Below are 22072 nucleotides of genomic sequence, written 5' to 3'. Positions count from 1 at the left end.
TAGTTTATTTTGAAAGGGCAAAGCAGAAACGCATTGTGTTCTCACGCTCTCTTTAATCAGTAGATGCTCAACACGATCGAGTTCGGAAAATAACCGACGGTAATCGAGGGTTGGTTGTTGGGGGGAAAAAAACGTATTTTCAGACCAAATTAAAGTTCGCATGCGTTGAGTGGATTCGGTCTGCCGTTATTTCAGTCGTTTAAAATGGGAAACTGTAACACTGTCGGACCGAACGAGGCCCTTGTTGTTTCAGGTACGTTCGACACTTTAATACGCTGCTTTTCAGAAACTCGAGCTCCTTCCACTGCAGCCGGGGGGGGGGGGGCGCTATGAGGTGCTTACGGGGATGACACTGGACAATAGTTAAATAGTTCCTCAAATATGTACTCGAAATTCAGATTAAATAAAGCGCTAACGTTACGAGAGAAGCTAACTAGCATGTAACATGCGCCTAAGCCCCCCCCTCCGTTGACTTTAGCACTGGGCCCGCCCCACAATCTTCATGTCGTTAGCCTCGTGCCATAATCAATAGCCATAGCCTAAGACTTGGGCTGTTACGCTACTAGCTAACGATATGTAAACCGAAAGCCCAAAAGTTTTTTTTATTTAGAATACAATATGTTGTTTTTCCACAGTATCAACGTCTATTCATTACCCCACCGAAATATTTCTGTCAGGGCCCCCCCCCCACCCCCCGTTTTCTCTGTTCAGTATTCCTTTAACGTTTATTACGTCACAGCTGTATCGCGTGTTTTGTATCTTTCAGGACTTTAAAAGAAGCTCATTTTTTTTTATCCCAGATCCATTTTTTCGTGTCAAATTTCTGCTCCCAGTGACTGGATTTAATGTTCTTTTATGTTTTCTTGTAACATCAAGATGAAATTCCACAATGTCCACAGACCGCAGGACCAAATCACAAGAGAATGACCTAATTTCCTGTGTTTACATAAGGACATCTTATGAAAACCATGACTCACAATTCCTGAACAGATCATGTGATCAATAAGAATGATCTGTTTGTTTGTCGTCATCCTCTGAACCAGCTGATAGCAGGACGGGGAGAGATCACCTTTTCTTATCAATCCCTGACAGAGAAATGTTACAATTCAGCAGCGTTTAATAATAATTTACTACTTTAGCCGCTTTCGGACGTGACTGACGTCCCTGAGAGTTTTATTATGTTCACACACGCGCACGTAAAAGTTAGAGGGGCACTGAGAAAGCGCATGCTTCCGAAAAGATCGCAATCTTAATTCTAGAATTTATTACGTTGGACTCGTGTTGCTGTTGGGGACAAACATGGCGGCCATGTTGTTGTAACCTACATATCATCTCCAGTTTATTGCATTGTTGTTATGCACACCAGCTGGACACATTTTTCAGAGCGTTTACCAGACAGTGGAAAGTAGGTTTGGAGAGGAAGTGAGTTGCATGTACTGATTCTGAAATCTGTCATTTCACACACGTGTGGAAAGGAATTATTTTCTGTATGTTTGACGTGAACGCAGTCAGGAATCAAGCCTGAACACCCCACCACCCTCTTACCACGTTAGTCAGCGATGGCATTTGGCAAGAGTAAGGTGCATTTTAGCAGTAAAAGCCTGTTGAAAATGCACGTCAGTCATTAAGATTTTTGAAATAATGTTGGCGCAGACGATTCAAATTCAATCTCAAAGGGTTGCGAAGGATTTCCGAAACATTCTTTGTTGTTTTCACATCATAAAACTCCCGGATTCTTTGTCATATAGTGTCTGAATCACGCAATGTGATTGAACACTTGTGCAATGTGCTGGGTCGTAAACACAAATATCAGAGTGTGATATCTTTATCGGTAAATATTTTGTGTGTGTGTGTGTAAAGATAGTCCAGCTCCTCCTCCTCTTCTGTCTGTCAGTTCATTTGTGACAGCTGGGAATGCCACACCAAACACTGGGAGAGTGAACCATCAGACCGAGGCCTGAGACTCACTTTCACCCCGTGTGGAAAGGTTCATTCACAAGAAGCGTCCGTTTAAAATCCTCCAGCTGTAATGTCTCCAGGGTCACGGTCTGTTTTCTGCGTTCGCTGTGCGGACGGAAGGGTTTTCATTTTCCTCGGCATCGTCAGGAGTCGGGACAGTTTATCAAGTTCATCAAACCAGCTCTTTTAAATAAACCACATGCGTGGGGGGAGTCCACATGTGGAGTCAGGTTGTCGGTGTTTAATCTAGAGAGGTGAAACTAGGGAAAAGTTGACGCCCCGAGCAAAACACTGAAGCAGCAAACACGGGGGTTGTAAGACTTGTCTGTCCTCAATCTTGTGACTTGATTAGTAGCAGGCAAACAGGAAATAAATAAAAAATGAAACTTCTGCGTTAGCGCTCTTTAGCTGCGCCTGTTAGCACCAGAAGCAAGCCCTTTAGTCTTCTGACTGATGCTCGGAGACATTTTGTCCGGTCACTGCAGGACGTGTGATGTCTGTTTTTGCTTGTGTCCTGTTTCAGGCGGCTGCTGTGGCTCCGATCATAAGACGTATGTCGTGGGCGGCTGGGCTTGGGCCTGGTGGCTCATCTCTGACGTCCAGAGGTAAGACATGTCTGCTCTGGCTTTCAGCATCCTTCGAGGCCGCTCGGTGCTCCTGGACTCCTCGGGAAGCTTCTTAAGAAATGGGTGTCTATATCTTCATCCGGTCCATCCGTCTGCGTCTTAAACGCGACGGAGAAATCGAAAGCGCGTTTACATTCCCCCCCACGCCGTTGTCACTTGAACTGGAGCAACTAGGAAGTAGACCAAACCACAGCCGAGGATTAAAACAGAGAGGCACAACACGAGTGACTATAATAATACAGTTATTAACCTAAAATGGAGTTATTTGCACGGACAGGCTTTTACAAGGTGACGCGTGCGTGCGCCGATCATTTGTCGAGTAAACAGGCTTTTAATTTGGGTGGAGCTCAACGTTTGCGGGCTGAACCTCGTCTAACTGTTGCGTTTTGTCTCCCCCAAAAGGACTGTTGAACACTGTAAAGAGAGAATTTAAAAGAGTCGGCTTTAAATGATGTCAACATTGAATCTGCAGACACTGAAAACATGTTTTTCACAAGTCAAGAGGAGCTACCGCTTTACCTTAAATACCCTTTTGCTGATCGGTAAAGAGTAACGTTATTTACAGTCAGCTGAGGCTAAACATGCCGGTAAAAATTTAAAAAAAAACTGTTTACCAAATGTATAAACACGGCCAATCAGCACTCTGCAAAGCAAACTCTGAGAAGGCCCTGGAAATACAAGCAAATGATCCATAATGGTGGGGGCAGAGTTACAAACATACTGATCTACAAAATGATTTTCATAATCAAACCTAGTGAAACTGCAGCTGAACACGCTGACTCTTAAATATAAGTAAACTGTTCATTTGACCTTTGACCCACTGGGAACTTTATTCCGTCAGCTTTCGCTGCTGAGCCTGAGCCTTTTCATGGAGCACTTGTTCATAGATATTTGTATTTCCTGGTCTGTCACTTTAAAGATAATTGCATGTGGTGGATGTTTCTGAACTCGATGGTGACCAGTAACCCCCCCCCCCCCCCCCCCATGGACATGAACAGTCCCCTTAAGATGTTCTGGACCGCCTTTTGATCAATGTTTTATCTGGTCTCTGTCTGCCTCCTTGTTTCCACTTTGCTTACCTGCTTTGCTCTGTTGATCTTATCCCGTCTCAGCCCTGGCGTGTCTCGTTCAGGCCTCCACGTTCCCCACTTAGCACTGCTATGTTGCTAGGAAACATGATGGTAGACCTAGACAATGGGGGGGGGGGGGGGGGGGGGGCTGATGTTTAGATTTATTTATTTGTCCCAGGATCCTTTAAGGTCAATTGCACAATAGTTAGCTTTTTGTCATAAAGACCAGCTGGGTGGGGTGGGGGGGGGTCTCGCTCTCATGTTAAAGCTCTGTGTGCATATGCCAGGCCCTGGACAGCATTATAAAGCGCAGCAGCGTGTGGCTTCCTGTGTGTGGCGCAGTAATCGATTAATGAATGTCCAAGCCCGTGACTGATCGATCTAATTCATCTGGAGGTGGATCTCTGTAACCAGAAATGTTCCTCTTCCCTGCTGGACCATCTTTGTCTCTGACCACAAAGTCAGTAGTTACTGTAAAAGAAAAGCTGCGCCGGTTTTTTTACAACCTTTCTGGCGCTGAAGCGGCGCATAACCGATGTGTAATGTCGGGGAAGGTCCTGGGATCGTGGATCCTCTCGACACGGGCTTAGAATTTCAAATGTGGATGTTTTTGTTCCAGTTTTAGTTAATCATTTAGGGACAGAGGCGAGAGACGCTGTGCAGTAGCCGCGTCTTAACGTGCACGGAAGGGGCTAAAACGAGGAAGAACTGGAGGTCAGGTTGTGTCCCTTCCCTTCCCTTCCCTTCCCTCCTCCCCTTCCCCCTTTTCCTCTTCACCTTGGTTACTGACATTCCTAACAGCTGTTACTGTTTTGCCTCTGCTATTCCCGCCCGCCTGCCTGCCTGCGTAGAATGTCTCTGGAGGTTATGACCATCCTCTGTCGCTGTGAGAATATCGAAACTTCGGAGGGTGTTCCCCTGGATGTGACAGGGGTGGCTCAGGTAATGCATTTCAAAAGACCCCCAAAAACAAACCCAGTGGCTGGTGATCAAAGACCCAAAGGAAGACCAATGAGAGAAATGGTTCAACTAACAGTCTAACTTTTCTGTCTGTTTGTTTTCTTCATCCTCACGGGCCTTTTTCTCCCTTTGGCAGTGGACCGGAGCCGGTCGGCGGTCACTAATATAAAGCTTAACTCCGAGTCACCGTTGGCAACGGGGGGGTCAATAAGTGAAGGCCAGAAAAGTGGCTGAATAGATGATTTGAAGAACCTGATGACAAAATCGACATTTCGTCATTTCAACGAGGCTACGTCTGAAAATGCATCGGACCCAAATTTAAATCCTACGACGTTCCGGCTGTTTGATGGCGACTCATTTATCCCCGCCGTCAGTGATCTGGAGTCCTTGGGTGAATGGGTTTCACTTTGTTCTGTTTCTTTTCCGTGTGTTCCGGCCCTTCCCTCCATTTGCTCTCCCTTTCGAACATGTCAATTTTTATTTCATTTATTTTTTTCCACGTTCTTCACAGGATAACGCTTGAGATTATGACCCTGCAGCCCAAGTGTGAGGATGTAGAGACAGCGGAGGGTGTAGCTATTACAGTCACTGGGGTGGCTCAGGTAAATCACCACACCTTTCTTAGGAATGCCAGTTCAGGCTCCACGAACCCTTCTTCTCCTTCTCCTCCTCCTCCTCTCCTCCTCTCTGGCATCTCTCCCCAATGACTTCAGGAGAGATGCTATTTCACACAGAAGGCTCAAGTGAAGATGCACACCTGTTTACTTTTGATAACAATGCTAGCAGAACTGAGTCGGCGTGCGTGTCCTAGACCCAGCCAGCATCAGACTGATGAAACTCTAGAATTGGCACTGGTCCGATTCTGACGACCCTCCAGACCGGACATTATTGCTCCTATTTTAGCGTCTTCCTGCTCCTGTTAGCATTCTGTCAGTCTGAACTCTGGTTCTGTGTCTGTGTAGAGTCCGGTGTGTATACGAGTGTTTGATCCTGTCCAGTGTCAACAGCAAATAAATGTTGGATGTTAAAAGCAGAAATACAGAAGAGGATGCATCGATGAAGTTTTGCTTCCAAATTCCTTGCAGCAAATAAACTGGACCTTTTTAGATGATTAAAACGCAGTAAAATAGACGGCAAACGTGCTTTAGACATGTGGGGACTTTTGAACGCAGAAAGAAAAGCTCTGCCATCTGATGTTTCCCAGTAACGCTCCTATTAGTCACAGCTGCACGGCTGGTATTCTGCTTTCTCTCACAGTAAAGTTTCATTCCATACGGAGAGGGAGTAAACAATCAAATAATCTGAGTACGGTAGTCAGATCTCGTAAAAGTTTTTGTTTTTATGGTGGCTTTTTTTCTTCCTTTCAAACCTAGGATTATAATAAACCTCTGTGTTCTGCAGCTAAATGAGAGCAGCCGCATGCCAGAACGTCCTGTTGTGTTTGAGAGGAGACGCCTCATTATCACTTCTGTATTGCGTCCCTCTCGTCTCTTCTCCTTCATGCATGCTGACAATGAGCCCACTGTCTGGAGCTGAACCGCCCCTCACTCTCACACCGCACTCTGATTGGCCCAATCTGGCGTGGAGCGTGCGTCTCATGATCACAGAATTGAAAGGAAACGAGCAGAATTTTACTCTAGATCTCATTTTATGGCCTCGCGACTTGCGGGTGGAGCGTTTGCGTTCTTCGACAGGCCTCAGGTCAGTTGGCAGCCCTCGTCAATCGAAGGGACAAACCGACTGCCTTGTTTAAAAATGATTCTCCTTTCGAACAATAACACGAGTTCAGGACAGGAAAGCTGGAAGGGAAACCTCAGACGCCGCTTCGTTTATGTCACGCTTCTTTCACTTCCTGAACGCTGAAGGAGCTTCTGGAGGAACTTTGGGTTTCCTGAGGAGGGAGGAGGGCGGTGCCAATGGTGGGAATGGGAATGAGGGGGGGGCCCCATCAGGAGTAAATTACCAGTCCGAGTCTTGGATCCCATCTCGGGCGTGGCACGACATCCCCCCCCCCCCCCCCCCCGCCGTGTGTTGGAGCTGCTGGGCCGTTGTGGTCGTGTGGCTGGCTTGGAGCTTTTTCTATTCTCAGGCACATTTCCGTTGGAATGACCGTCACCTCCCCACGACTTTGTTTTGCCCTCATTCCTGTCATGTGTGCATGTTGCTTAACAAACCGTGTGCAGACCTCTTGCCTAAGGACCCAGCTCACCTTTCTCTTTTTTCACAGCTCCGGTGGAGTTCAACATCAAAAACCCCTTTTTGAGTTTTGTTTAAAAAAAAAAAAATCAGGTCGTGGCCATTGTTGTTCTTTTTGTTAGTTTTATTTTAAATTAAACGTGCAAACACTGTAAATGATTATTGTCATTGTTTTTAACCATAGGACAGAAACAGACAGCAGAAGTGTGGTCGGCGGTATCGTTTTACCTTGAATCGAGCTCAGATTTTCCTAAATTTAATCCTCCTTGAATTTAGACCAGGACATCTTGTGCTTTAAGAAATGTCAGCGTGGCCATGAGAAATCAAATATGTTTTTCTTATTCCTGTAAGTCCAAGAGAAACTGGCTTGAGATCAAATGATGTCATCCGATATTGATCAGATTCAAAGCAGCTTAAGACCGTGGATTGGTTGCATTATTAATACCTTGTATTCTCCACACTGTTAGCCTCTATTCATATGAATTAAGGACAAAGTCTCTTCCCAAAAATGACCCTGAAATTTGCATTGCTGGGTCGATCAATGAAAATCAAAAAAATAAAGATCTGTCCTGTTGTGAACGCCACGCCCACACGTGCCTGTGTCTGTGCCTGCGTTTGTGGCTGCGTTTGTGGCTGCGCGCTCAGCTGACGGTCTTTGTCCACACTGGCGCCAGGTGAAGGTGATGACGGAAGATGAGCTGCTCGGTTACGCCTGCGAACAATTCCTGGGCAAGTCGGTCACGGAGATCAAGAGCGTCATCCTGCAGACCCTGGAGGGTCACCTGCGCGCCATCCTTGGTGAGTTGCATTCTGGGATGGTAGCGATTGAGAGGTATTAAAAAAAAAAAAAAGAGATGCACGCAAGACAGATAGATTTCCTTTCTGGTAAAAAAAAAAAAAAAGACTGATCACGTGAGAGCAAATCAATCGTCTGATCAGTAGAGGTAGGACAAACATGCACTGTGTTAAACACATGCTTGTACTGCTTCTGTTTACTCAAACTGGCTGCAGTTGCGTAACATCTGTGGAGGAGGGCGTGTTTGGAGCGCTCTCGTGAACTGAGATCATTAGGATGTTGGTAGTCGAGGGCAACGATGAGGATGTTTCACAGCGAATAGTTTTAGTTCAATATTATCTGTGGAAGTAAAGAGTTTAAACGGGAAGCTGCTCACCGCCGCTCCTTCTTTTTAAGGTACCCTCACTGTTGAGCAGATTTACCAGGACAGAGACAAATTTGCCACCCTGGTGCGAGAGGTGGCGTCGCCGGACGTCGGCCGCATGGGCATTGAGATCCTCAGCTTCACCATCAAGGTGCGAGACGCGAAGACGAGCGCGCTTCATGCTGCGTTTCTAATCTGAATGGGAACCGATTAGCTGCAGCTCCGTGTTCATGTTTCCTCCTGACCAGGACGTTTACGATAAAGTGGAGTACCTGAGCTCGCTGGGGAAAACTCAGACGGCCGCCGTACAGAGGGACGCCGACATCGGCGTGGCAGAGGCCGAGAGAGACGCTGGCATCAGGGTAAGAGCAAATAAAATGGCGTCTGTCCTGACTGCTAATGGGTATTAGATGAAAGTTCTAGTCACAAGAAGCCATCATGACTCCTAAACCGTCGGCCTTCTGTTGCTACAGGAAGCCGAGTGTAAAAAAGAAATGATGGACATGAAATTCTTAGCCGACACGAAAATGGCCGACTCGAAACGAGAGCTGGAGATGCAGAAGGCTTCCTTCAACCAGGAAGTGAACACAAAGGTACGGAGCAGTTCAGCGCCGCTTGAACGCAACATCGACGACGTTGGCGCGAGAGTAAAGTGTCGGCTCAATCCTCCCGCCTCCGCAGAAAGCGGAGGCCCAGCTGGCGTTTGAGCTGCAGGCGGCCAAAGAGCAGCAGAAGATCCGTCTGGAGGAGATTGAGATCGAGGTGGTGCAGAGGAAGAAGCAGATCACCATCGAGGAGAGGGAGATCGAGCGCACGGACAAGGAGCTGATCGCCACCGTGAAGAGACCCGCCGAGGCCGAAGCCTACAAGATGCAGCAGCTGGCCGAGGGATACAAGTGAGTGGGTCCGACGCCGAAAACGACTCCACACGTCTGTCCGGCCTGCCCGAACGACGCTCCACAACGCAAACGCTGCTTAATCCCCAACCCGATGTGACCCCCCCCCCCCCCCTCCCCAGGACAAAGAAGGTGCTGATAGCGCAGGCCGAGGCAGATAAGATCCGCTTCATTGGACAAGCCGAGGCCGCCTCCCTCGAAGCGGTGGGAAAGGCGGAGGCCGAGAAGATGAGGCTGAAAGCCGAGGCCTACCAGAAGTACGGCGAAGTCGCCAAGACGGCGTTGGTGCTGGAGGCGCTGCCTAAGGTCCGTTCGGCGCTGACGGTCGCACCCATGAACCGCAGTCGGCTGCTTTACGCGTGTCCAGTCCTTCGCGTCAGGCGCCGCCGTTATAATTGATCCGCGTTATGACCTTTGGTAACCAGGCAAGCTTTCATTTCCTCAACTCACCCAGCAGCTTTGATGAAACGGACCCGCTCTCCCGCCTCGCGTATTTTACAGGTAGTAATTTCCCCGGGAGTAATTCTTGTTATTATTGCGTCCCTCAGATTGCCAGCAAGGTGGCCGCACCTTTGTCCAGAACCAACGAGATCGTCATCCTGAGCGGCGAGGGCAGCCGCGTCACCGGAGAGGTGAACCGTCTATTAGCGGAGCTCCCCGTGTCCGTCAACGCCCTCACCGGAGTGGATCTGACTAAGGTAGCACGCCCCCCCCCCCACGGGAGTTCATTTAAATCATCAGAGGCCTCCCCTTTTTTTTATTTTTAGCCAGCTATTCGTCCCCGAGCGTCGAATAGTTTTGACGCGGTTCGTTCAGGACGCTAATCCGTCCGTCTTCTGATCCCACAGATGCCTCTGCTCCAGAAGATGGTCAACCCACAGTGCCAAACAGCCATGTGATGAATCCGGCTCACGAGCTACTCTCATGTATCTGCCTCAAGCATGACAATTGTTTCTTCAGCCTCTGACCCCTTATGCAACTGCCATTTACCCGAAAACTTGATGCCAACCAAGAATTCTTTCTTTTTCTTTTATATATATATATTTCTAAGAGGTTGATAATTTTCTAAAGGAAAAAAAAACAGCTGGGACCTTACTTCTAAAGGACCTGTCTATGTGTATAATAAAAAAAAACCCACACATATATATATATAAAATATCAACCCCCTGTTGGTTTAGAGATTTGTTTTAATTCTTACGACGCTGTTAGCCATGATTTTATGCTGCAGTAAAGTTCAGTCCACCAAAAAGCGGCCGACTGAACACGGCGTGGAACCGGCAGCTTTTACTTCCTCTTTGCTTTTTTATTTTATTTTTTTAGATTCGTTGGTATCGCTCTAATCTCTGAATAACCAAATGGCTGTTACACGTAAGGCTGAACGTTTCTCCGCTCACTGTGATTGTAAAAGTAAAGTTCTACTGCAGCATCAGCGATATCCGACCTCTCGTGTGTTATAACCTCCTCCCTCCTGGCATGTTGTCTTGCTGCCCGTCTTCTTGGTTCGGATGTGCAGTGCCTGTTCACCACTCAAGTGCCCAACCCCGACAACCCCCCCCCCACGACCCCCGCGAGCACAGTGGTGTGGCTTTTGTTGCTCTTTATGTCTGACCATATCATAGACGGATGGCGTTTAGATGTCGTAGCATCTGCTGCTACTAACTCGTACCGTTTTGCTCTTTGCCTGTACATTTTCATTAAGACCACAACTGAAGAAATATTAGCCTTAAATCACTTTTTCCTCCTTATGTTTCCCAGATGCGGTTTGAGGTTTGAGAAGTTCACTTTTCTTTGTGCAAGCAGGCCTCGGATGTTACCTTCAGTCCGATCGTGACTCGTGAAATCTGAAAGATAAGCACGTGGGGCGAGGTTGGAAACGGCGCCGTGCCGTTGTGCCGTCGGGCTTCAGCTGGGTGAATGTGAATGTTGAGCGGTTGGACCAGTTTCTCTTCTACTGCCTCGTGTTCGTTCCGTCGTCTGTCGGTCACGTGGTTGATGTGGGACGGGCTTTCTGCTTCCTGTCAGGCGGTGACATCACACCGTCCTGCTGTCCGTCCGCCTGTAGCTTGTTCATTGTTGTCGTTTGTGAATTATTAACCACTTTGAGGAATCCGTGACCGTAAACGTTCCGTTTGCTGCTGGCCGTTGTCGCCGTTGACTTTTTCTTTGTGACTAAAGTCGACGCTTGTCTTTAGTTTTGTCTCTGAGGAAATTTTTTCGTCTTTTATTTTCGACATCAACTTTGTACCTTGTATTTCTCTTCTGTAGATGAAAACATTATTAAGCTGTTGATATCTAACCTACCATTAACCATACATTTAAATAGGCAGTATAATTAAACATCTAAAGTCAGGAATCGTTTAGCCTGTTTGGACATTACTCCCCCCCCCCCGTGACGCGTTCCGTCTTTCCTCAGACATCACCTTTCTGCTCGTTTTAGTTCGACAGCTGACTGAAAGGCTTCTCTCGTCTTTGCATCTTTAGCTTGAACGCTGACATCATGCAGGGAAAGCAGACGGTTGCCTTTTACTCCTTCCCCTTCAGGATCCGGACCTTTTGGAGTATTTCACTTTGTCTGTGCCGTCGTTTCTGGCCCCCAGAAATGTCAGCTTGTTTTGAACTGACTTGAGTTTATAGGTTGAGTTTCTGATACCCCCCACCCACCCCCCAAGGGGCATTTTAGATTAGAATGTGGTTGAAAGACCAAATACTAGACCTACGCCTTAACTCGCATCTTTGTCTGAACTCTGTCCATCCGTTGTCTTTCGTAGAAATGATCAATAGTCTTTATTGAAATCCTATTGTGACTTTTCCTATAAACACTCTCCTTTAGAAGACCGTTCCAGCGTGTCGTTTTAAGCATGTGTTCCTGTTAGTGTGTTGTGAGCCACCTTATAATAAATATTATCCTGCTACCGTTGCCTCTCCCTGCCTCTCTGTTCTCAGGGTTACGTCACGAAGCCTCGACTGACTGACTTTACTCCTTTACAAGAGGAGAAAGTTCACATGGTACTATATCTATATATAGATAACTTTGATTAATCAACAGCTGTAATCATTTATTTCTTATTCTCTTGCTGCGTTTGTTGTCTCGTCCTGTATCTCATGGTGTTGGCTTATTTACTTGTGTTTTGTATATTTACAGTATTAGTATACATTAGTGTATATATAGTTTAGTGTATTTCATACCATAAACATTATTCTGCACAAATTAAAGTGCCAATCAAAAATATGGAACAGCCTGCATTTATTTGAGAATTGTCAGTAACGGCTGATGCGTGATGTTTTTGCATCATTTTTACACAATGAAGTTAATAAATTTAAATTAGGTTTATAGGAGTACTGTAGTTATTGTAGAAATTCTTATTGTTGTGTATTTCCTCGATAAATTCAAATTAAAAGTTAGTTGTCTTCTGTTGCGTTAATATCTCCCCCCAAGACAGTTCTTAATTCCACCTGAAGGGGGCAGTCGCGTCATTAACATTTATTCTAATAACTGGTGACAGGATGATTCTGTAGCTGAGGGAGAGCTAATTCTCTTTACATCACTGCCAAAGGTTTCAGATCATGTTTTAACTTGAAGGTAAATTTCAAATCATTAATTCTCTGAGGAATATACTAATACTAATACTAATACTTTATTAATCTGTCCCTTGGAGGGCAATTTGGCTTACAGCAGTTTGAACTGCTGCTGGTCGCAGCGTGCGCATGCGCCCGGGCAATGCGGGTGAAGTGTCTTGCCTAAGGACACAACGATCAAAGTATATATAAGTACATAGTAACCGTATCTGTGATTACCACCAGGGTACAGGTAATAAGTACTGTTATGTTATGCTAATTAACATTTGAGGTATTTAGGTATACTTTAAGGTTTCCTTGATTTTTATTACATCTTTAAGATATTAGTTTTATAAAGTTGTTAACTTTATAAACTTGTTTATCAAAGTCAGTTACTCCTCTCAGCTCACTGACGTTGCTAATGGCAACAGCAGTTCTTTTTTTAAAAATATTTGTAATGTTTTATAGATGTTGAAAGTTTGTTCTTTTACTTTTTGGGACTCAAATTTTCTGCTTCTGTTGTGGAATAGCTTCAATGTTTGAAGTACAGTAAAAAAAAATATATATATTTCAATGAGACTAATCTCAAAAAGTTTCATTTGTGTTGTATTCTGTCATTTATCACTAATCTGAAAACCCAAACCCAAAACCTTTTAGCTCCACACATCTGATCTGTTCCCGAGCTGTCCAATCAAACATCAGAGAGATTCTGCTTCCTTCACTGCAGTTTAATCCAACAGTTTCCTGTCAGGTGGTTTTTAACCGGCCTGCAGCACAATGAGAGCAGAGCGGCCTTCCTTCGAGGAATAAACGACTTATCTGTGACCCCAAATGACATTTGTAGCAAGAAGGCAGCAGCGTGCCTGATGAAGATAAAGCCTGAGTGAAAGCCAGCCAAGAGATAGTCCTGCCTCCATCCTTATCGGCGCCTACAGGAGGACCCCTCACACCCCTCACACCCTGAAGCAGTGACCACACCCTGGGGGGGTGACTGTCCCGCCTCGCCCTGGACATTCAACACAAACTGTGATGAATGAACCTCAGAATAAAAGTTTGGAGAACAATAAGAATATTTCCACGGTAAGGATTTGATGCAGGAGCAGATAAATCCCTAAAGAACAAATCATCCCAATCTGAAAATTGGATGACTTTATTGTGCATTTCTGGGCCCTGAACACATTATCAAGCTCTTTGAAGATTGCTTAATTTTAAATGAAGAAGATTGGCTTTCAGAACAATCTACCCAAGCCGGGTTAAAATATGACATCTCCATGACATACAGGAGCTTTAATCCTGGCATTATGGGATGTGACCGTCAGATGCACACTGGAATTCAAAGCGCCAATCTTTAACACTGACTCCAATATTCTATTTTTGCTTCCCTCTGTTTCAAATGAAGTCTGTAAAGTAGTTTTAACATAAAGAACATTTGAATGACATTGAAGAAAACAAAACGTCCTCTAACTAATAAAAATGGTAAATTAATTCTTCCTGATACCAAAGTATGAATAAAAACTGGACCGATGTAACCCCCCCCCCCCCCCCCAGCTGGATGCTGATGAAGGGCGTGGCTCGTCACAGGTTAGAGCAGATAAGAAACAGTTGAGCTCGCATCGCCTGGTCCACCCAGATGTCATCAGAATATGCTAATGAGCCGGGGGGGCCTTTAAGTGCCAGAGGACAGCCAGCAGAAGACCGTGTGGACCACACATGGACAGACGTACATCACGAGCATGTGGACGGAGGCGTCAGCGAGACATTCGACTTCAACCAGGGGCACAGAGGTACGTACCCCAGGAGGAGGAGGAGGCTGCTTGATGATGAAGATGAAGGGTCAATAGTTTTTATTAGTCTTATTTGATACATGCTTTTATCTAGCGTTCACAGACTGAAAGGATCAACCCAGCCGGAGCTCGTTGCCGACGGTTACGTCTTGTGCCCTGGACAGGATATCATCTTATACTGTAAGTTTATTATAGAGACACTACAGTATAGATGATGTACTATCCAGGGGGTTCATCCCCCCCCCTTTCCGGCAGCCCGCAGCACGCCGGGACACCGAGACGGCAGAGGGGGGCCGTCAAACCGTTACCATTACTGAGTTTTAGTAATGGTAAGGGTTACACGGCCTTCCTCGATATCTTCACGGAGGAAGAAAAGGAAACGGGAAACTCGCTGGTTGATGCTTTTTATTGTGTTTTTTTTATGCCATTTGTTTGTTTGTCGTTGGTGCAAATAAAATAAAGCTCCCCAAACAAACGTGTTATCTGGTAATTACATCTAAACACAGTAGCGGCGTTCCAAACGTCCCCCACGTGAGGGTTTGGTCAACTCGTCTAACCGCTGATCTCCGATTGGTCTAATCACTGAGAAGCAGCCGCTGCAGAGAGCTTCAGGGGCGGGACACAGACATTCAAGCCCCCCCCCCCCACGCAGCCTCGTTTCAGGTCACTAGCTGGTTATTCATCAAGATGTCCCCGACTTAACTCTCAGGCAGCAGGAATGAATCCAATCACCGTTATCTGACCCATTTCAGCGTCCATTAGAGACAATTCTGCCCTGAGGGGGCAGAGATGGGCTCTACAAAAGCCAAAAGAGAGAGGGGGGGGGGGGGGGAGAGAAAGAGGCAGAACAAAAAGTGACCGTCACAGGAGCGGAGACTAAAGTATGAGGGGGGGGGGGGGGGTGGTGCATCTGAGTGAACATGACTCTGCAGGTTCTCCCAGTCACAAAGGCAAGCGGCCATTAAAAGGCTGCGAGAGCCAAAGATAAACCGTCTGCCTCGTCTCCGCTCGCCAAACCCGCCGAGCCACGATGCTGACCACCGCCTGAGTTTAACCCTTCGATTCCATCCTTTTGTGGAGAAAAAAGGACAAGAAGAGGCATCTGAAGTCCTGGAGTATCCGTTTCTACCGCTTTAGGATTCCAAAGTCCTTTTTTGCCCGCTTCAATTCTTCATCCTGACCGACAGCTTCAGCGTTACGTTCCTCTGGAAGAGACTGCTCAGGTCCTCGCCCGCCTCTCTGGCAATGCGGTTTACCATCTCGCCGGCCGTGCCGACCACGAAACCCTAAAGAGGTCGGAAACACAGGAACGTTAACGTTAAATAATTGATTCAAGATGCTTAAATCCAGATTAACAATTAAAATATAAATCTATCTATTTTTCTGCCTCTCAGAGCTTGAGTTCTATTTGACTGTTTTGAATTTTTATTCAAAGAAAAGTGAAAAGGTGCATCAGGAGGTACGCGTTTCGACCAAATCGCAACGTGTTTGTCCGACCCTCTTCATTCTAATCCAACACACACACCGGTGCAGGATGGATTTTGGCCCGAGCCTCGCTTCCTGTGATGAAGGTCACTGGCCTCGAGACATTTCTGTAATGTGGATGTAGCTTCAAATATTTCCCCCCCCATCAAATATGCATGTCTTAGAAAGGCTGCTCAAATATTTACAAGTTAAAAACAGAGAGAAAAATGGAATCTGCAAACGGCAAACATCTATGAGAAGCCATTAGAGGACACGGTTTCCTCTGGTTTTCCTGCATCTTCGGTGGACGTCAAAGGATAATGTCACACACGGCGTTTACAGACGAGTCTGAGCTCATTTTTAGCGTTACGGAGTAGAAACGCGTAGAAGCACCTACCACGTGTCTGCTTTTCTTTGTGTAAAGCTTCACGGAAATGAGGAGCTCAGAATTTTCCCCCTCGTGCCAGTAGTCAATAAACTGAAAAGACATGAAAACTAAACGTTAGCGAACGTCATCACAGTCGTTCTGCAAGCGGGAGGATTTCTGCGTGTCGTTCATGAGTCACCTGTGATATCGAGTAAGGCACTTCCTCAGACAGATGCTCCAGAAGCTTCTCTCTGATGGCGTTGGTGCAGACGTCCTCTGGACTCTGGCTAGTCAGGACCTCGCTGTGGTACTGCCAGGATCCCGGCTTGGCTTCAGCCATGAAGTAGCTCTACGGCAAAGCCCGCGAAAATAGTTACCAGTCAGCACGTCTATAGCCAAAGATGTCAGCTAGCTAAAACTGAAGCTGTGTTGGAGAAATAAACTTCTTTAATGCAAAAAAACAAAACAAAAACATTGGTTTAATTATTGGAAGTTTAAAAAGCTTGGAGGAAAATTCTCGTTTTGTGCGTTACCTTAGGGTGGGGGGGTCGTTTTATTCAGATTTCATTCATCCATTATCGAACAAAGCTTCCTGCGGCTGTACGCTAACGTACCTTCAGCGTGTCCACGTCCTCTTTGTCCACAGCGGAGAGCATGAAGATGTCCTTGAAGCGAGGCCAGCCCCCCTGGCTCTTCAGCGCCTTCAGCTGCTCTTTGCTCGGTGCAGACTTTGACTCGGCGCTGCCCTCGTGTCCTCCGTCGTCCTCGTCCGGTGAGGACGCCGTGCGTCTCCCCGGACTGCTCCCGATTCTGTGTCCGTTCACCATTCCACACGTCAGCTCTGCTGTGATGCTCAGCAGCCTGTCCTTAGCCTTAATGCAGTCCACCTAAAATTCAGGACGCGATGTTTACCAGGAGCAGCGAATATTACCTTTATTCATTATGATATAGTGTAAATTATTTTATGTAAGGACACCTTATTGAGGACGAGGATTGCAGGGACGTCAGGGTGATGCGCCAGACATTTAAGCAGCTCCATGTCAAGCCTGTTGCGCGTCCACTTGTCCGATACATCCACCATGACTACCACTGAGAGCAGACAGTCACACGATAAGCTCCGTTTGGCTCTTATTCTCAGAACAAAATGAAAGGCGTGTTGAAACCCTTACGCAGATCAGCCTCTTTGACCGAATTCCAGGGATCCACAAGGAGAGAACTCTCCAGGTGGTGTCTGCGGAATCAGAGGGTCAGAATACTGCATGTAGACAACGGCCTTAATACACAAATATCATACAACGTATACCTTTTGACCTTTGATGCAGTGGTGAGACCAGGAGTGTCCAGTATGATCTACGAAATACACACAGGCGCTCAACCTCGGTCCCTTTGGGCGGCGTTGTTTAAAGGGACAGAAGAAACGCTCTTACCATCTGTGTATCGTCTTCCGTCAGGACGCCCAGGGCGCTACAACGGGTGGTGTGTACTTTTTTGGACACAGCAAACACCTTCAAGAAAGAATAATGAACTTTAAATGAGCATCATCTCCTCCTCAAACGGGTTTAAGAAGGGAGACGGGTGAGACGGACACCTTTCTGCCAAGGAGCTGATTGGACAACGTGGACTTCCCGGCATTTGGGGAACCTATTATGGCAATTTTCAAAACCTTTGAGTTGTCAGGCTGGTCAGGATTTCTCAGAAATAACGACATGTGTTGACCTGGAAAACACACAAAACAAGCGGCGCCGTTGGACAGGCTGTACAAGCGAAAAGGGAAACGGTCCGAGTGATCGGCTGGGTTTGAGGAAATGCTTTGGTTACTGCTGTCCGGTGGAAGCGAGGCCGGAGGGCGACAGAAACTCCCGTCTGGCTCTGCTGCTGTGCCGCTTTGTCTTTCGACAAAGGCCTCCGATGCAATAAGACGTGCAGGAGACACGATAAATCCATTCTGTCCTCCTCGGTTTCCTGGAAAGACATTAGCATGTCCATCATTCGCTGCCAGACAGGCTGACTTGGATGTTAATAGGAGACGGTGTAATAATGCACTCAGAGAGCCCCCCCCCCCTCATAAAGTCATTCCTGAGAATAATTACACAACCTCCTGTGTGTCAGGGTGACTGGAGCACAGAGCAGGCTTCACTCTGGTTAACACAATATCGCTCTTTGGCTTTTAAGGAGTCATTTAGTATTTTTTATTGCCATTATTTGGAAGAGTACTTAAACATTTTAAATTAAGGTTCAGGTTGTTTAAGCCAACCGGAGGATGTTATCTTTGTAAGGACTTCAAAACAGATCATACTTTTACCCTTTTGGAACACTAATAACCGGATCTGAGGAGGTGTTTAATCAGATTAATGAGGAAAACAGCCTCCTGTGTTCAAATCGCAACGTGAAGTTCAAACATCCAAGTGAAAATTCAATAATAAAACACATTTTGACCAAATTGTTGGCCTAAAACAAACTGATTTAAGCTACATATAGCCTCACCTTACAGGTAACCTGTCTGTCATTAAATAACAATATTAATTCACATGTAAGGAAACCACTGAAGGTCAAATTGTCCAAATCTCAATGATTTATTAGAAGTCAGTAAAACGATGACAGTAAACGAGCAGCAGCAGCAGCGCAGCCCGGCTAATGACCGACCTGAAGCCGGGGGCCATGACGCGCTTTCACGTCGAGCAGCCGCGGCGACCCGCCCGGAAAGGACGGCGGAGTCTCTGAAGAAACGAGCGCAAACCCTGAAGGCCATGGAGCTTTAGAAAATATCTACTGTCGCGCTTGACCTGACGTGACCGTTTGTTACATCCACATTTGACTCTTCACGTGTGAAGCCATGTTGCTTTTAAACGACGAGAACAGAGTTCCTGTTTGAAGCGAGTCCCCAGTCAGGTCGGTGTGGAAACCACAGCGCCCTCTAGCGACCCGTATGTCAAACTACTGCTGGATGAATCTTGATGGGAAAAATAAATACATCGGAAAATTGATCTTGGTCTAATTTAGAGCCCATTAAAATTTGAGAGGATCCGGATACCCGTCTGGGATGCAAAACATAATTATTTTCTCATTTACTTATACTGGAGGATCATGATGAGCAAAAAGGAAAAAGCAACTGGACTCGTTTGAGTTTGATTAAAAGACGTTTCACATCTCATCCAAGAGGCTTATTCTGTTCTAAAGGGCTGAGAGTCCAGATACAGATGTTCTTGTTCTGTTCCAACAAGACACAACAACAAAAATCAAGAAAAAGTGTTGCAAAATTAATTTGAGGCAGCTTTTCAAGTGGACCAAGTTTAGAATGTTTTACACTGAACTTAATCTGTAAAAGCCACCAAATAAAATAAAACCTTTGTATCATATTTCAGCAGTATAGCTCATACAGGTCTCATGGGGCCCTAGTTTCGTGGGTCACCTGTCTTCAACCATTGGCCATTTCAATCAGCTCATCTCAATGCACAGACGCATCTGCTGACAAGAGTAACTCGCAGTTTAAAATGCACGACGGCGCTCACAGGATGTTTCGGCCCAGGTGATATTCTCTATATTGCTTTGTGAGAAGATGGTGAGCCTATAACCACAGAATCAGATTACACTGTGCAGACTTTTTCCTTTCCCACTTGTCCCTTGGGTCCAGAGCTCGTCCCCGAGGGTGCGTGAAGCACAGTTGTGACAGTGTTGGCGAGGATATTTCCAGCATCCACGCTTAAAGCAACGCGCCAACACTGAGCGAGCCGCACACGCCCTGGAGCTCGTCAGTACTGATTCACAATGACAGCCTGATACAGTGATTTGATAATCATGAAGTCTAAAAGGTTAATCACCAGAGTGAAAGGACACAGCTTGCATATTGATTGTTAAGTGAAACATGTTGTTTTCGGTCTGCATGGAAGATCTAAGCGCAGCAGCTGCCTCCCTGTAGCCCATTAAACATGCCGCCTGTTTGTTAGTCCTCGAAGGACTCGCTCAGGGCAGAACAAACACCTCCAGCGGGGAGGATGATGAAGGATATCAGGTAGCTCCCAATCTGTCATTATCTAACTCTAAAAGCTAAAGCAGCCAATAGAAAGGCAACAAAAAAATTGAGCTTTTAGCAGACACTGGCTGTCAAATTCCAATTGAAGCTGGAATCAAAGGGATATTTGAGGATCAGTGATGTTTGAACTTTCTCTCTATCTGCCGCTCTCCCACTCTCCAACTCCCTCTTTCTTTCTTCCTCTCAAATTCATTCAAGGCCTTTCCTTCTCCCCTCCCGGGATTTCCGCACATGGCCATTTCACGTGGGAGTGTATCAGAGTTCTTTCTATGACTGCATTAACTTTGGCCTTCAGTAAGTGCTCTCTCTCTCCCTCTCTCTCTCTCTCTCTCCTTGAAAAAAAAAAGAAAAAGACAAAAAGGCTTCGCCTGCAGACCATTTAATCATAAGCTGTAGCCCACTTTGGCACTTATAGTGCAGTTGCCAATGAGATTCAGCTTGGTGTGATGGAAAACCTCCCTCTGCCGCTGCAATTTCATCTGCTTTTGATTCCTAATCAATCTTATTTTATGTCATTTCAACAGCATACATTATAGTGATACGGAATATGTCAAATCGCCCTGAATTTGCAAAAAAACAGCTGACCCAAGACACAGATTTCCCAGCTACCTCGGGTTTCGTTCTCCTTTGTTTATCCGCTAATAATACCAGCTTACATTAAACATGCAATAACTGGCAGGCAGCCTCAGCGCTAATAGCAGGATGTGGTTTCTCCTGAGGAATAACAAAGTTCAAGGAATAATAATAAGCACGAGCCATGGGGCATGTCAACAGGGAGCAGAGGTGGGGGGGGGGGGGCGCAATCTGTCAGTCCGTCAGAACAGCCATCACTCCATCTTATTGCTGATTGCAGCGAGAGAAGTTATGCAGCACAGCTGGCTGATTGTCTGCAAGACGCTCACTTGGGAACTTCCTCATGCTGAGGACTCCGACGCAGATAGAATATTTATGCAGGATCCTATAGATGTGGATGGATGAATGAATATCAGCGTTTGATAAATGGAAAAGCTTCCTGATTTAACTATTGGGTCTTGAATGTGACGTCTTGAAGGTCCCCCAAGGTCCCTCAATGCAGCAATCACGGCTCCATGCGCCCTTTCTTTAGACCGCCTTTTAAAGAGGCGATTTAGCTCCCAAACTACCCACGTAGGTCACACTGATGCTCTGATTGTACAATCTTTGCCTCTCTGTAGGGGAGATAAGGGGGGGGGGGACTTTTATTCATTCTAGACGTGCAATCGATTTGACTTGTCTGTGAAGTGGATCAATGATGCCTCTCTTTGAAATCATCAATCCACGTCAGTGGTGAATTTAAAAAGCGTAATTGGGAACAGCGTTCTTAAACGTCCTGCATCGATGTCTTCTTTGCGACGGAGAAAGACACCATTCTGCATCATTAACTTTGTATTATTGCCTGATGGAACCTGCTGCTGCTACTTCCCCACCTGCTGAACTCAGAGCGCTGCGTGTGATTGGGCTTTCAGACCGAAATTCTACCCTCTTTCACCGACTGATGCAGGAAGTGAAGCTCGCTGGCCCGAAATTGACTGGAGTATTGTAATGAGACCAGTCTATACTGGAAATCAGTCCACAACGCAGACTCAATGTGGCGGCGAGCTGGTGCGATCACTTTTGCGAGATGGCCTTGGCACATATTCTCCAGCATTCTTGTGACGGTCCGGCTGTCTGGTAATAAAATAGTATCTATACTGTGGAGAGGGCAAGCGGGCAGTTGTAAAGAATTGAGAGGCTTTAGACACCGAGCTCCACAGAGAGAGCCTTTCATCCGAACAAAAAGCGCGTGACGCGATTGACCGTGGACTTTTCTCACTTGTTTTTATCTTCCACTGCAACATTCAGAGTTGGAGCATGTGAAGAGCACAAAGTGCAAGGTCATATCGCTCGAGGAAAATCTTGCTCCGGTACGAGTTTTACATTTCTAGTACTAGTGAAACGCATGAACGTATTTTAGAAGTTAAAGCATAAGTTTTGATTTAAAACAACA

The 22072-nt window shown here is 46.2% G+C and overlaps 2 protein-coding genes across 2 annotated transcripts; one reads left to right on the top strand and one right to left on the bottom strand.

Moving 5' to 3' along the window:
- The first annotated feature begins 105 nt into the window (after window positions 1–105).
- LOC137900082 (flotillin-2a) lies at window positions 106–12054 on the top strand. The gene is made up of 11 exons (XM_068744131.1): window positions 106–253; window positions 2483–2564; window positions 5127–5217; window positions 7486–7609; window positions 8004–8122; window positions 8220–8333; window positions 8445–8564; window positions 8653–8867; window positions 8990–9173; window positions 9416–9565; window positions 9716–12054. The coding sequence occupies exons 1-11, from the start codon at window positions 205–207 to the stop codon at window positions 9764–9766; spliced, it is 1299 nt and encodes a 432-aa protein (XP_068600232.1). The 5' UTR covers window positions 106–204; the 3' UTR covers window positions 9767–12054.
- A 3013-nt stretch (window positions 12055–15067) lies between these two features.
- eral1 (Era-like 12S mitochondrial rRNA chaperone 1) lies at window positions 15068–18857 on the bottom strand. The gene is made up of 11 exons (XM_068744827.1): window positions 18681–18857; window positions 17856–17999; window positions 17626–17753; window positions 17465–17542; window positions 17341–17387; window positions 17207–17268; window positions 17014–17126; window positions 16652–16924; window positions 16237–16386; window positions 16068–16148; window positions 15068–15492 (listed from the first exon to the last, which is right to left on the bottom strand). The coding sequence occupies exons 1-11, from the start codon at window positions 18784–18786 to the stop codon at window positions 15370–15372; spliced, it is 1305 nt and encodes a 434-aa protein (XP_068600928.1). The 5' UTR covers window positions 18787–18857; the 3' UTR covers window positions 15068–15369.
- Between the last annotated feature and the right edge of the window lie 3215 nt (window positions 18858–22072).

This window comes from Brachionichthys hirsutus, chromosome 10 (genome assembly GCF_040956055.1).
Source record: "Brachionichthys hirsutus isolate HB-005 chromosome 10, CSIRO-AGI_Bhir_v1, whole genome shotgun sequence".
NCBI lineage: Eukaryota > Metazoa > Chordata > Actinopteri > Lophiiformes > Brachionichthyidae > Brachionichthys > Brachionichthys hirsutus.
This window is presented reverse-complemented; position numbering and strand designations above follow the sequence as displayed.